The 15,456-nt window shown below is 36.5% G+C and overlaps 1 protein-coding gene across 6 annotated transcripts in view; it reads right to left on the bottom strand.

Moving 5' to 3' along the window:
* Window positions 1–2,055: 2,055 nt before the first annotated feature.
* Window positions 2,056–15,456, bottom strand: part of GRIK1 (glutamate ionotropic receptor kainate type subunit 1) — a 361,909-nt gene continuing 348,508 nt past the window's right edge. For 4 of the 6 annotated variants that reach the window (XM_011358189.2, XM_011358193.2, XM_023529505.1 and 1 more), the window contains one exon: window positions 2,056–2,518. In XM_011358189.2, the coding sequence (XP_011356491.1) occupies window positions 2,363–2,518 (156 nt within the window). In that variant the 3' untranslated portion in view covers window positions 2,056–2,362. Of the gene's footprint in view, window positions 2,519–2,919; window positions 3,007–15,456 lie in introns of all 6 variants that reach the window. The other 2 variants (XM_023529503.1, XM_011358188.2) reach the window with 1 other exon arrangement.

Raw genomic sequence — 15,456 nt, 5'->3', positions numbered from 1 at the left:
TCTCTTCCCTTTTCTTTACACTAGAGGCCAGATGGGCCAGATTTGAAATTTGAAAGGAAAATCATTCTTCACTGAGAATATCATCTTTTGGTCAACATCCATCACCCTCTTTCTGAATATTTCACCTTTTCCTATTAGCATCAAGAAATTACTGAAGGAAAAAATGTTAGATCTAGTTTTAATTAACTTTGCCATCGACTTCTACCCAATGGTATATGGGTGACTGTTCTTTAGTGAAAGGGAGAGGAATCTCAAAGATTCATGGTTGTTCTCAGGGATTTTTCTGGACGAGCTACCAAATATTCTGCAATTTCTTCTTCTTCTTTCCTCTGAACTCACTGGCTTACTCTGTTATTTACTGTAACACACAGAGACACACACAGAAACATATGTATGTGTGTACACACCACATATGCTTTCAGAATGAAAATATTGAGGGGAAAGAAAGGTGATTATGCAGTGCATTTAGTAGCTGACAATGTCCTGTTTTGCAGTTTTGCCTAGTTTGACATATTTTTAACAGTTATTCATAGCAAGCATTATATACTTTGAATGAAAATTCAGTTATCAATAAGTGGAAAAGAAAGTGGTTAGTGGGCCTCGAGTTGTCTATAAACTAAATTGACACACAATATATTTTAGATATTAAAAGTTGACATCTTTTCCCATGAATTAATACAACAGTATGTAAAAAGATACGGTGATATTTTCTGAAATAAGAGATAAAATATCATGCTGTTACATTAGAAAATGTAAAATAGAATGCCTTTAGTATAATTTTTAGTGAACTGAATAAACTGCATATTTCTCTCTATTATCATTCTAGTCCATATTCACCTAGTTGGATTCATTGTATTTCTATCTGTAAGTTTTTTTATGTAAACATCTTGATGCATTTTTAATGAACTAGACTGTCTTCTCTTTGTTGTTCATAAAATTCTGATTGATCCCAAATCTGAGTGTTTATTATAATCACACACACACAAAATCTGCCCAATATTTGTTACTGCTATTTTAAAGGTGTTTTTTTCTTTTTTTTCTTTTTATGTCTGGAAATATTTTTGCCCTTAAACTCTGATGGGAGTACATTAAAAATTTCTTTTGGTTATAGACTAATCCTCCAGAAACCAATGGGATTTAATTATATGAAATATTGATCCAATGTCTGCTCCTTTCCCATTTTGTTTCCCAACACAGTGAATGATGCCTCAGCTCCCTCTCCTCCTTCCCCCACACCAGGCTATCTCATTCTTCCTCTGCGTTCCTGAAAAAGCCTTCTAGGTAAGCTTCTTTTCTTCCCCTCAGTCTTCTTTCCCTCAGTTCTTTCTCTACTCTCAGCCAGAGTGACTGTTACCCGTCAGGCCCATTGCATTTCCTTGAGTTTTGGCCTCACCGAGCTCCCTTTTCCTTTATTATTTTGGTTCTTTCTCTTACTTCGGTTATGCTGCTTCCTCAGCCTGAAATGCTTACCTTCTCCATCTTATGTCCCTCCCTGCACCTGGGTAACTTGTGTCCAGGAAGATGTCCCTGTCTCGGCGCCAGGTGAAATACTCCTTCATTTTCCTTCAGCTCTCACTTCCCCTGAGGAAGTGCAAATCCTGCTTTGAGTAATTGACAGTTTTTCTTTTTCATTTTACTATAAACAGGGTGAGAGCAGGGACCATATCAGCCTTCCTCATCGTGGTCTCCCCAGAACCTAGAATGTTACCCAGAGCGTGTTAGGTGTTTTTATTTTTTAAATGAGTTTTCCCTTTTTAGTATCCTTATATCTTATACTCACTGATGTTCCAAGTACCATTTAAACTATTTATAAAATTATGTTTTATAAATGGTTTTATAAAGACGAATGGTTTTACTTTCTAATAATAATTAGTTATTTGAAATAAACCAAGAGTTTTTTGTTGTTTTGTTTTGTTTTGTTTTAAATTCAGGCAGAAATCACTCTGTCTGAACAGGTAAGAGGATTCATCAAAAAAGCATCTGATAATACTTGGCAACCAAACAGTTGGATGGGAGCAAGCAATGGAGAACAAAACAACACTCAAACTTGTTCTAGGAAAAAAAAATCCCTGTTGTTTTATTATTATTTAAAAAGCACACACAGCGATTTATTGGGATGAAAGAGAAAAGGCAAAATAAGTGAGCATACAAATTCATTTCAAAAGAACTGGTGTCGCTTTCCAAGTAATGTCTATGTGAGCTTTTCAAACTTTTGTATTTCTTATATCTATATATATAATCAGAGTTATGTATATAGATATATGGAAATATGCCACACACTTGTCAGAAAGCCTCTCTCCTAAAATCTGTGGTGAGCTTATCCTTTTTCTTCCTGAAAGATTCCTACAGGTATTTTCTTGGATCACGCCACAGTTTCTTTTCTCTGAGTTCGTCTCTGATGACAAGTAAGGATACTTGTGAAGGAAGCTTTCCCCTTAGTTCTTGACTTTTTCTTTAACTTTTTCTGATTTTTTAGTGAGATTCCAAGTTCTTCCATGATGGCATTGAAAGAGAGACACTAGAGAACATGAAATAATAGAGCATCAGTTTAAACAAACTTATCTCCATCTTCTGTCGATTTGTCTCTCGCCTAAATAAATACAAGATATCGGTCTAAGGCACCTCTGGCACAAAGAAAGTTCCCGGCCAGTTCCCAAACCTCCTCCTCCACCCATTGGCCACCCACCTTTTCTACTTGGGAATACCGAGGTGACAAGTTAGCTGGGTAACCTTTGGGGTTTCATTCACAAGTGCAGTAGTATAAAACTACCCAGATAGGCTCTCAAAATAGACAACTTACCTTTGCTGAGACACCAAAATAGAGTTAAAATTAAGTCATTCCCCCATTGAGATGATCCAAACATTGAGGTTTATCAAGGCATACGGACACTTCAGTAACGCTATAGAAAATGAACAAACCTTCTCTACACCAAGGCTTTGTTTTTTTCTCCCATGAAACCTTACTTTGTTCCTAAAATAAAATCTAATTCTTGATGACTTTCCTTTCTGATAAAAAAAAAGAAAAAAAAACAATTTTAAATTGTGTATTTTCTCCAAAAAACAGAGATCTGGCAGCAGCAATGATGCAGCTGTGGTTGAAATGAAAATAATGTGATACTGAACTGCACAGCAAAGATGATGGCATAATACAAAAAGAAAATGAAATTATGATTATCAAATGTTATACATATGCAGATGGCATACATACGTACATATCTATTACAATTCCATTGTATCTATTCACATGCACAGTATATAAATGGCATAATGAAACATAATTTGCTTCCATTTCTTCCAGCCAAGATAAGATCTTTGAGTGATAAATTCCTGCTTGTAGAGATTCCCGTCTATAAAGTAGTATTGTTTTTGATGAGATTACTCTTAAAATATTCTCTAAAAAAATCAAAGCCTTGGTAAAATGTATAGGAGTGTGAGCATTGCTCTTTTACCATAAACTTACAAAATGTGTATGGTTGGAAGTTAAATGACATCACTTAACCAGATGATTTCTCTAGGTCACGAGTGCCTGATAGGAGGATATTGGTGTCCTGTGAGTGCAAAGTACGAATGTCTGGTGTAGGCCTTGAACTTCAATGTGCAACATATATTTTTGAAAGTTTCCACTCCAATTTGTTCCTTAAAAGAGTTGATGTAGTTTAAGTAGTATTTTTAATTTTTCTACATTATTTGAGAACTCTCTCTCTCTTTCTCTCTCTCTCTCTCTCTATATATATATATATATATATACACACACATATATATTTAGATGCTAAATATAAATTATTGGTCTATCATACATACACCTGTAAAAACACTAGTTGTTTGCAAATGACTTCTTGTCTCTTTTATGCGTAAGTGTTTACAGGATTTGAATTCCATTTTCATTTTCCTATGGCACTAGAAAATGAAAATTCAGGTCATGCACATTAATTTTCTTCAAAATGGTAAGTCGTGGCTTCAGCGAATTAAGAGCAGTATGATTCAAAATGTTTTCCATGAATTACACTTCAAAAAATGTTATAATAAGTATGTCATGAATGAAATGTGATTTCTGTGATACTGTGTGATGTGAAGTTTACGTGTTGTTACTAAGATCAAATGGATGTTATATAGTGTCTTTGTGGTCGATAGCGTTGTATTGGGGTTTTGCAAACTTTGCTCAAAAATTTATTTCAATGGAAGAAGGGTGTTTTGCCCAGGACATTTCTGGTTTCAGGAAGATGATTAAAATGGAAGGAAAAGAGTGAAGGAAAGAGTGTCAAAGGTTTTACAAATGCTTTTACTCATAAGCCCCCCAATGACCTTATAAGAAGAGAGTCATTATGCCCATTATATAGATGGGAAAATTTACTACTGGAGATACAAGGTAATTTCCCCAAGAAATATGGTTCTTACAAGGAAACGTTTGCATTAGAACTCAGTCGCTCTTACTCCCCAAACTCAGTCGCTTTCGCTTGAAATCTAGACCTTCATTGAATTTGTTAACTAAATCACCATAAATAACTTTTTTGTAGATTCTTTTTCTATAAAATATATAAGAAACTCCAGTCTTTCTGTTTTATGTGAACTCTCAGGCATTTGATTTTAGACACTTAACTTTATTTGACGTAACCAGTGAGTCTATGAGCGTGGGTCATATGGGAGGCATTGCCAGGAGACGGCTTGTTGAAATCCTCCCTGTCTTTTTTTTGGGTTAAAGGGACAGTCATACATCTTACTATGACGATACGCGTCAATTAAGTTTTCCCTTAAAAATGAAATTCTCCTTTAAATTTACATTGCCTTAAAATACAACAAACATCTTTATTCTTTTGATTAACCCCTTTTTATTTCTTGCTGCCAGTGTAAGAGTGAATTTAAGTAGAGTTTTATCGGTGGTCCGGTTTCTCTGTCTTTGGTCACAAACTATGATTTCTTTTTGATTCTCACTTTGTTTCCAAGTGTCAAAAAGAAAATGCCAAGATATTGGGGCTGACCTTTCTGCTTCCGAGTTTTTCTTGTAGTCACAAGGAAAGGGGAATGACCTTTAAGGCCCCTGCAGCCGTAAGCTCAGGTAAACCACACACTCTCGAATCCACAGGAAATGAAACCGTGAAGGTCATCAGTATAGAGCGCTGGGGGAGGGGCTCCGAGTCATCAGTCGATTTGCCTTTTATAATCTCAGAATGAAAGACATATAACTGAGCTTCTGAATTGCCATAAAAATCATGGTAGCTTTCCAAAGCTTCTGTTTCTGGACACGTTTTTCACGAATCCCTTCATGTTCATAGAGTCAGGAAAATTGTGTTTAAGCATGAAGATTTAAATTCCTAAACTCTAATTTCATCAGAAAGCATCAGACATAATGATGTTCACCTAGCTGCCTTGCTCTAGAGAAGGGAAATTAGGGGTAGGATACCCCAGTACTATCTCCTGGTGCTTTGCCGATTGGAGATTTGTTTCATAGCTTGCATTCTAGGTGTTCCCTTTTTCTCTGGTGGATGGAGTTCACATTGTTCATGGATATATGTATATGACTGTGAATTATGATCGTGAGTTGGCCCCTGGTGTCAGAATGCTGGAGTTTAAAACTGAGCTGTGCTGCTTATTAGTTGGATTATACAAAGAAAGTTGTCTATTTTTCTTGGACTCAGCTTTCTTATCTGTAAAATGGAAACCATAGTAGAATCCTTTTCATAGGACTATTAAAAGTATCATTGAGCTGATATATTTAAAAAACTTAGCACAATGCCTGGGACATTGTAAATTCTCTTTGTTAGAAATAAAATTTGTATACATCATTGAAAATATTTTTAGTTTATGGCACGTGCTGACTTTTTATTTTTTATTTTTTTGTCATGGGATGGACAGAGAAAATGTTGAAGCTTCTTTAATTTTAGCCCTTGTATACACCAATTCCTTTGAATTGTATGTATTAGTGTTTTAGTTCAAGTAGGTTCTATACATGTTTAAAACATAGAGTACTCAGTGTCTGTTATGACTTGTTTTACCAGTATATAACACATTTTAGTGTTTATCTAGTAATAGGCGTTATGACAGCTCATGTCTTGCCCATGAAGGATGGGTGCTCAGCGACCAGAAGGGAGTGAAAACTAACTGCAGTTCCTTGCTATTAAAAAAAAAAAAAAATCATCTCCATGCTTACGAACCCACTTACAATGAATCTCTGTGATCATAAGTTTGATGGGAAAATTCACTTATAAGCGAATTTATACTAATAAACAATGTCACTGCCATTTGCGCAGTTCCTGACACTATGCAAAGGTAAGTGGCATGGGTGAGTTCTCTCACAGAAGAAAGGAAACGGAGAAGCAGAAGTTAGTCTACTAGAGGTTGCAACTGAAACTTGACCTAGAACTTCAGCTCTTTGGTTTCAAAAGGGGAAGGATTGGCTTGTTCATTTTTCAGAAAGTCATTCTTCTTCTCCATCTCTTAGGAGCCTGTGCTGTGTCCCTCCCGAGCACCCCTTTCCTTCCTTTTCTCTGCCTTTCTTTGCTTAATTACCTTCCTCTTTGATTTGTTCCTTGTACAATTGCTGTCTGCATGGTACCTCTTTTGGATCAGCCCCAAATATTGGATTTCTTGGTCCTAGTGTGAGCCTGAACATAAATTATCTTCTCTCCTGACATCTTTATTCTTGCATTACAAATATTACCCTGGAAGGCATCATTGAACTAATCAAGTTCTTCTTGTTTTGTACCTAAAATAAACTGCCTCAGGGAAAAAAAAGTCTGGGTTGGAGAATGATTTTTTTTTTTTAAGTTGTTGGAAAAGCTCTGTGTTAGAATTTGACTTGAGTTTGCGATATTGAAAAAATCCAGATGAAGCTGTCTGGGATTGGCTTTCAAACTGGTTGCAAACTTGGCATCAGATTGATGGATTAAAGATTGATTCCTCGTTGTATATTTAGCATTTATGTATTCAGTGCTTTCCGTTCATTCTTATTTTTAGGATAACTACTTTGGATGCATATCTTTAAGGGTTTTTCTGACGTTATTTTGTAGAAGCTCTGGCCTAGCCAAGAACAAACCACAAATCTTACTTTTTCTACAGGTTTCTCTCTACTTTATTAGGCTTCTTATTTAAAGATGCTTGAAGCATTCTGTGGCATTGTCTAATAATTTTTCATGTTATGTATAAAAGAAGGATGAAGATATATTGTCATTTTATAGATGTGAAATCTTTCATTTTATGTGTAGACCTTGAAGGCAAGTTATGATTTAAAGTCTTTTTGTTAAATCCATCTTCAGTAAAATATAGAATATCAAGGAATAGTTTACTGAGAAATAATGGGATTATTATCACTATTCTTATTTTTTTGATTTAATCAAATTATGGCCATAGTTCTATGGAAACAGTGTCTCAATGATTTTTGTTTCTTAACAAGAAAGTCGAAGCTTTCACATTCTTGCTATTTTTAAACTCAGAGGTCTAATGTGGGAGCAAACCTAGAATGTTCAAAATGTTTTGGGCTTAGAGTCAGGAGACTTTTAAAGGAATAGGATAGAAAAATCCTATTCATGTATTTGCTACCTTAGACTTTGGAAGGTCTGGTCACCTATCTGCACAAGTGTTTTATGTCTGCACAGAATAATTGATGATCCAAGAGCAGAAACCAGTCTTCAGTCATCCCCCACTAGTTACGTGAAGGAAAGGGGAGGAGATCGTGAAGTAACTATGTGTACTCCATCTCCATGTCAAGTTCTCTGTCCCCAAACTCAGGATTTTTGGTACTATCAGTTTGGTATTTTTGGTTTTATCAGTTTTCTGATTTCATTTAGAATTCTTGGGCCATCTTTCACGCAGCTGTCCTTGCAATTAAAAAAAAAAAAAATGGATCTGAGAAGTTGAGAGTCAGCCATCACATTGGCTTCCAGAATGGTGGTTGTGATGATCTGTGCCTGAGAGCCAATCGAGAGGCTGATTCTCACCTCTTGAGTCTGTGCCAAAAACTTCTGGGGAGAGGAAATCTAGACATTGACCTAAGACTTCAAAGTGTGGTCACCACCCTTATGCCCGCCACCTGTCACCCAGAAGTCACTCCTTGCCCAGCCCATTTTCCTGCACCATTGATGCTTTAACTGGCTCTCCATAGGTGACCCACTCACTGTAGCCCTGTCTTCCCTTTGGCTACAGCATATAGACTAACTCATTATTTTTTGCTCCTTCGAATGTCATGTTTTATCATCTTTATGTCCTTTTACTGCTCTTCTTCCCTATTTTAACTTTGCTCTCACATCTGGGGCCTGGGGCCAACATCTTTGCCTATTCAGAGCTTAGATTTCAGTTTCTAATTCTTTGCATGAATGCATGTCCTAGAATTTCCTGTTTTTCTATCTGAGCTCCTTCAAACCAATAAACTACACTTAGGAGGGACATAGTGTTACTCAATGACACTGGATACACAAGGATCATCTTTAGTCCTTCATTTAAAGATTTTATTTAGAAAACTTTTTCTTCCATTAAAAATAAATGTAAGTATATTATGGAATAACATTATCATATATATGTATGTATATATGTATGTATATTATGTATGTATCATTTATTTTTTTAACATTTCTTAAATAAATTTTTCACCTAGGGTGGCTGTCCAGGGCTATACCCCCAATCTCTTAGGGGTATAGGGATGTATAAGTTCATTCTCCTCTAACCTTAGGGATAATTTCACAGAAAACTTTGAAAAGTGAGGTTAACACTGAGGCAATGTAACATTTTGCTATTAATGCATGTGCTTTTTCCAAGTCTTCTAAACTCAACACTTTTCCCCACTCGTAAAGTTGCAGTAAGAGCTTTTCTATGCATTGCCTTCAGGGTAGAGATGACATAAAAAGAAAGAGTCAAATTTGCAGCTTTGAGTTCTTAAATAGACTTTTGTGGATCTATAGAAGCCACTGCTCTCTTTGAAGCTATTAATTATGACACCCAGCTTCCTTTCAAAGAAGGAAAAAAGATACTTTGGATTGAAAAAGTTTGTTTTAGAGCTTTTCAGACCTAGCATATAGGATTGGGGATGGAGTGTGAAGATAAGACTGTTCTGTAGCTGCTTTCAGGAAAAAAATGTCCAACCAGGTGATGGGAGAGCCTATATGCTGAGAAATACTTGAGAAGGGTCCCACCTGCTACTTCTGAGGGTAAACTCCCATGGGGTGGGATAAGACAAATAAATGTGGGGACAGACTGATTGATGTGGGAACCTGAGAAACTCTGCACACTCTGTCCTAGACTCTCAGAGGAAGCAGTCACTGCAGTGGAGAAATGTTACCAGAGCCTATCATTAGGCCAGCTAGACCCTCTCCTCTGTGTCTTCTGTGGACTCTGAAAGATGCTCAAGAGCAGCTGAAACATTCTCCTCCCCAATATAGGGCACTAAAGTGGCAGGTGGGTATAGAACAAAGACTGTGAAGTGGCCCACCCAAGCCCATGACCACAGAGCAGAGCTGTTTCAGTAATGAGGATAAGCTTCAGGTAACCCCACCTATCCAGAGGTAAGCAGCTTCTCCCTGCTTAAGTGACAGAAATGTGGTCTGCATGCCAATCCAAAGTACCCACAGTGTCTTTCTCCTCTCTGGAGTCATTGTCAGGCCAATGTGACTTTCTTCTCTGGCCCTCTGGCTTCTCGCTGGCTTCCCTACCTCTCCTGAATCTGTCTCTGCCCCCTTTGCAAGCTCAGAGCCAATGCACTTCCTCTGAATATTGACTTCACACTGCTCTGTGCCTCAGGCCTGAGATGACATTATGGGGCATCCCTCACCTCACGGAGAAGCAGGTCTGGTCCTTTTTAGCAACTTAGAGGTTTTTAGGGCCATAAAATTAAACTTCCAAGAAATTCTTTGTGTACCCCTTCTCCTATAGAAAATGGCCCTGGCCTCTAGGTGAATCGTTCCTAGTGTACTGTTTTAGTGTTCCACAGTGTACGTGTGTACTACATGTAGAGTCCGTGGCATACTAGCTTGTGCCAACATGTAGTAGGTATGCAGTTTTCTTGAGCTATGAACTTAGGCATGCAAAAAAACTATGTGATGTCACTAAAAAACATAATCACAGGTATCACCATAGCTTAGAGATCCCCGTCTGCTAGTAGATCTTATCAACTAAGGTAACTCACTTTTGGTTAAAAACTAAATTTTTTTTGTTTATAACTCAGTTAATGCAGGCCACTCCCCACCTCCCTTCTTCTCTCCTTTCTTGGGGCATCTGGGCTTAGGAGAGGTTTATAGAGGGCTGGGGTGTTGGCGATAGTGGGGGAAGCTGGTTAATGGCCACCCTCTGTCTTTTTGACTTCTGCTGGAGTATGATATCCTATTAGGCCATGAGCTATACACTCTATCTCTGTTGTGTCCTCTGGGAGGCCTGTGGTCCCATCATGATCTCCATGTCAGGTCCACACACAACCTCAAGTCTTCCAGTCCACTGGTTCTCTTGACTCTTCCACAAAGCTCTTGGTTGGGAAGGGCCATGAATTTTTGGATGATTTCCCTGTGGTGCTCTTGGTTGAATAGGACTGGAAGAAGCTGTTCAGAGACTCCCTGCCTAGACATTATTATTCTACCTTTCAGGAGATAATTACACATAAGATTTCTCTACAAGTACTGCCATTTCCTGGGCTACACCCTTAAGCCTAACAAAAGCATTTTCTGTTCTAAACCATCTGAACTCTCCTGAGCTTTCTACTTTCCTGTTCCTCTAAGTTGGGACTTGGCTCAGGGATGATCATAACGCTCCTCTCATGGATTTGGGTAGCATCTAAGCTTTATTGACTTCCCTCCAAATTTTTCTTTCTTTCCTAGTGGTCAAAAACTGGTCAAGGGTAGGAAAATGAGGTAGGGAAACATCATTATATGTATTTCCCCAACCTTGGTCCTCTGGGTTTGGCTCTTGCTAATTAGATAGACTTTTTGAATGGAAACAACTAACTTATTCAATAAAACATCTGGATCTTAAGATCGAAAGACATGTTTTTTTTAAGATTTTTGTCTGCTACAAATTTGTAAAATTTACGTAAAACTCAAAATCTAAGAGTTTAACTCGTCTCTAGCTTGGAAGCATGCAGATAAAAACCTTGATGCTCGATGGTAAAGGAAGGGTAGGAGTAAAAGCAATGGAAAATAAAAGCACATAGTTCTTTTCCTCTGTCTCCCTTCATCTCTCTTTAGCAGAGTTAAGTTTTACTTACAAAATAAAGCCTTTCCTTGCATTTCAGACCCTCTGATCTCCCCTTTCTATGATTGAGTATGTAATCAGTTCATAGCTTCAAATAGCTTTTTAGGTACATGCCTTGGTTTTTATTTTATTTTTTTTTAATTTTATTTAGTTAGTCTATAGGTTCATCAAAGTCAAGAATGATTCTACTTCTGTAACCTTCCTGTATTTATAATGATTTGCTTATGGTTAATTGGATGTGAACTCTCTTACTTTTTGATGGCTGTTTTTTCTATATGCAAAGTAGGCTGTTCCAGCCTTAAGTAGTGGCAGGGACTGCAATAGGATTTAAAGTGTTTGAGATAACTGCACAATCTTAATATATATATTTATATATATTAATATATATTTATAAACATATTTTACATGCTTATGAAAATATATTTTTATGTTTATAATATACACATCATATATTTATATATATAATCTCCAAGCTCTTTTTGTTGTACTGCTTCTATATTTTCTACTCGACTTAAAAAATATCGTGGTTGTTAGAGAATTTTAAATGTATCCCTCTTATTCTGCATGAGGAAACTGATAAGGATGAGGGATGTGCAATCATTTGCCCAAAGACACGCAACCATTCAGCAGCAGCATGGGAACATGAATTCTTGGCTTACGATTATCAAATCACCTTTCCTTTGAGACACAAATATGCTTCACAACTTGTTTGGCTTATAAGACCATGCCAACTTGCACAGTGGAAAAGATTCTTATAAATGAGTGTTAATTGCTTCCTGGACTCTCTGTTTATTGACGAATGTTTGGTTTCCAGGCAAAGAAAAAGCCTCTTTGCACAATTACAGAAATAACCTGATTAAAAGAGACTTTTCCGAATAACTTGTTAAATAAAGTGATCACACTACAGAATAAATGAAGCTGAGGGCACTTGGAAGCATCAGATAATGTACAAAGTGACACCGAGGAAATATAAACACCAAGTTAGGGTCAGTTATCTGTGTACAGTAGTTTCTTAGTTCTTATAGTTGGTAAAGACTAAGTGACCGAGGCAACATTCTTTTCTGAACTTAAAAAATCTGAATATTTGAAGTTTATACTCTCCAGTTGAAAAATAGGTCAGAGAAAAAATTCTGGTCAAGCTGAATTAAAAATTTTTTAATTAATAGGGGGAACTACAGTAACTTCATTATGTCGCCCAGGCCTTACTTGTCATTTTTGTGTGTACCTGGATGGATACATTGTGACATGGGAAGACATCGTTATGGAATCTGGCCAGTTAGCCCCATCTGGGCTGACAGCTACAAAGCTCAGATTCTGTAGGGTGTGAAAGTACACAGCACATTTGTAAATTTAGTTATCACAAGAAAGCCGTTATCTTTGCAAATAGAATTTCTTTGAAAATTTAAAGGAGAATCTCATTTTCTATGAGATCAGTCTCTATGGGGAGGATTCAGAAAGCAAAAATGATTTTAACATGCTTGTGCATCTGGACATAAAATTTCATAACTGTGAAAAGCCTAATGAGATGGTTCCTAAAGGCAAGTTAAAACTGCAGCATCAAGCAGAAATTTTTTATTATCCATAAGAGATAATTAATAATGCCATTTGGCACAGTTAGATGTGCAGAAAATAGTATGAGAAGTAAGAATGCTTTGCTTTCTTTTTGCTTTTCAAGGCTGTTCAGGCTCCTTTTAAATTGCTTCCTGGGAAGTAGAACTTATGGTGTAAGGGTCATGGACTTAGAAACTAATTGAGATTCATTGTTTTGCTGTTCTGCCACAGATGGCTCATATAGAATATAATATAATGCTAGTCAAATGCATGTGGTATTTGGAAATAATTTTCCTTAGATAGGTTTATAATCATATAATCCAGCTAATCTTCCTAAGGGCACGATCTCTACCCACCATGTATTCCTTAGCTGGTTCCAATTTTGCTGGAAAAACTCTAACTCAATTCATAATTTTAGTCGAAAACAAAATGAGCTTTATTTTTTCCCCTTATTGCATTAGCTTATAGACAGGCTAGTTAGGAAACAAATCAGATAACATAATGTGCCACACAGTTGTTGATACACTTGTTCAATGTTTTCATACCTCTGCTCTCTTTCTAACTTTAAACAAAGAATAAGCTCAAAGAATAACCTGAATAAGCTACAGATAACCTGCCAGTCACTTACCACCAAATTTGAAGTCAAACCACTGTGTTTAGTTTTAAAGAAAACTCTTCCTTACCAACTACTTTTAAGCATGACAACTGTATTTAGGGTTGTTGGAGGAAAAAAGAAAACTCATAAGAAAAGCTATTTAAAAAACAACCTTTATTTTGGACAGTTTTAATGAAAACTTATATACATGAACTAAGTTTGGAGAAAACTGCTTATTAACTGAAATTTTTATGAAAACTAATGCACGCTACTAGTTAAAGCATTCACTTTTCGCTTTTGTTAAAAATGCCAGTTCCCAGACTATCTTCACTGAGAAGGAATCTCTGGAGGTGGAGCCTGTCACCCGGGTTTTAAATAATTTCGCCCAGGTGATTTTTGAGGCATGCCAAAGTCTGAGAACTAATGATCTAAAAACAGAGAGTTTGAATTTTTTTTTCTTTCATGTTCAAGCCTTTTTTTTTTTTCTTCTAAATTTCACTTAAAATGCAATGGCCCCAGGTGGGGTCACTGTGGTCTCAGTGGTCATTTACTTGATGACAAGAATTGGTTGCCTGAGAGCATGTATAAAAGGAGAAAGAGGAGAGAGTAAAGAACCTCGGTGTCTGAAATAAATGGATGTTCCTCAAGCGGGGAGAGAAGGGCACAGAGAGGGCAGTAAACTACCTCCGTGATCATTTTGAGTAGGCGCACTGTTTATCAACTGAATGCAATGAAATTTCTCTCTTGCAGATGTGCCTACTTTCTTCCTGACTTCTCCCTTGGACGAGTCTATTGAATGTTGAATACTAAACATGTGCTCTATATCTTGCTTGGAATTAGTGGTCTTACTTCTAGAATCATTAAATAGCAAAGGCTTATCGAGTGCCAATTCTACACCTTAGATCACTACTGCAATCTAGAATCAACTGGGTACCTTAAAAATGGCTATTGCCCTGCCCTCATTCTAGGCTAATTAGAATTTCTAGAGATGAGGTTCATAACTTCCACTACAGATTCTCACGTATTGCCAGTTTGGGTCTTTCTCTTGGGTGCGATGAACTTGCCATTGAATTTTAATGCTTTGGTAAGGAAAAGTGGTTTTAGAGACAGTTTGAACCTTGAAATTGGAAAATCTGATTTCTAAACTGACTTTGTCTTAAAATGCATGATAAATTGAACTTATTGCCCTAGTGGCCAGAGAGCAATACGTACAATACATAATTTATAAAGACCTAACATCTGTTAACCAATATTTATTAACAGGACTCATAAAATGATTTTATTTTCGATGTTATATTATTTCACTTAGTTCTCATAGCAAATATAAGTCATTATATTATCTTCGTTTCACAAATGAGGAAATTGAGTCTCAGAGAAGTTAAAAAATTACCCCAAATAATAAATACCATTATTTATTGAATGACAACTACATGGCAGGCATGGTATAAGGTGTTTTGTAGATTATCACTGGATGAGATATACATTACACTAGTTTTCCCTGGAATATGATCTGTGAACACTGGTCTCTCAAGATGCTTTTGGGGGAAATAAAAGATTCTGTGATTTAAGTTTGGGAAATGCTGAATACTTTTCCATCTTGTCAAAAATTCTAAATGCATCATAGATAACAGTAAACACACTGAAATGTCAGGCAGGAACGTTTAGCATAATGCTCCATAGGTTACTGGACCATGAAAATCTCATTTGACTAACCACTTGCCAATGAAACCTATTTTGAAAAATACTCCAACACAAATTTATGACCTAGAAACTACATCCCAGTTTTATATATTAAGAAACCAAGACTCTTAAATTCAGTCACTTGTCTACAGTCATTCAGCATGTGGCTGACTGTACTAGAACTTGAGCCTAAGCTCTGATTTAGAAAATTATTCTGTTTCTAAAGTCTAGCGCTCCAGGGTGCTGACTCTGATACCCTATTTCTGTTTGTAAGCTGAAATAGAATTCTTGAGAGAATTAAATGTAATGCCATATATAAAAACATTTTGAAAGCAAAATAATATATAATGTCAGAATTAGGTAGTATACAGTTTAAAATAGTACATGAATATTAATTTTTGGAGGGGATCATTTTTATTCCAGCCTCTGAATTATACTTTTAAAGGATAGTCTTCATAGAAACTGAG

Source organism: Pteropus vampyrus, unplaced genomic scaffold (assembly GCF_000151845.1).
Source record: "Pteropus vampyrus isolate Shadow unplaced genomic scaffold, Pvam_2.0 Scaffold38, whole genome shotgun sequence".
In the NCBI taxonomy this organism is placed as follows: domain Eukaryota; kingdom Metazoa; phylum Chordata; class Mammalia; order Chiroptera; family Pteropodidae; genus Pteropus; species Pteropus vampyrus.
This window is presented reverse-complemented; position numbering and strand designations above follow the sequence as displayed.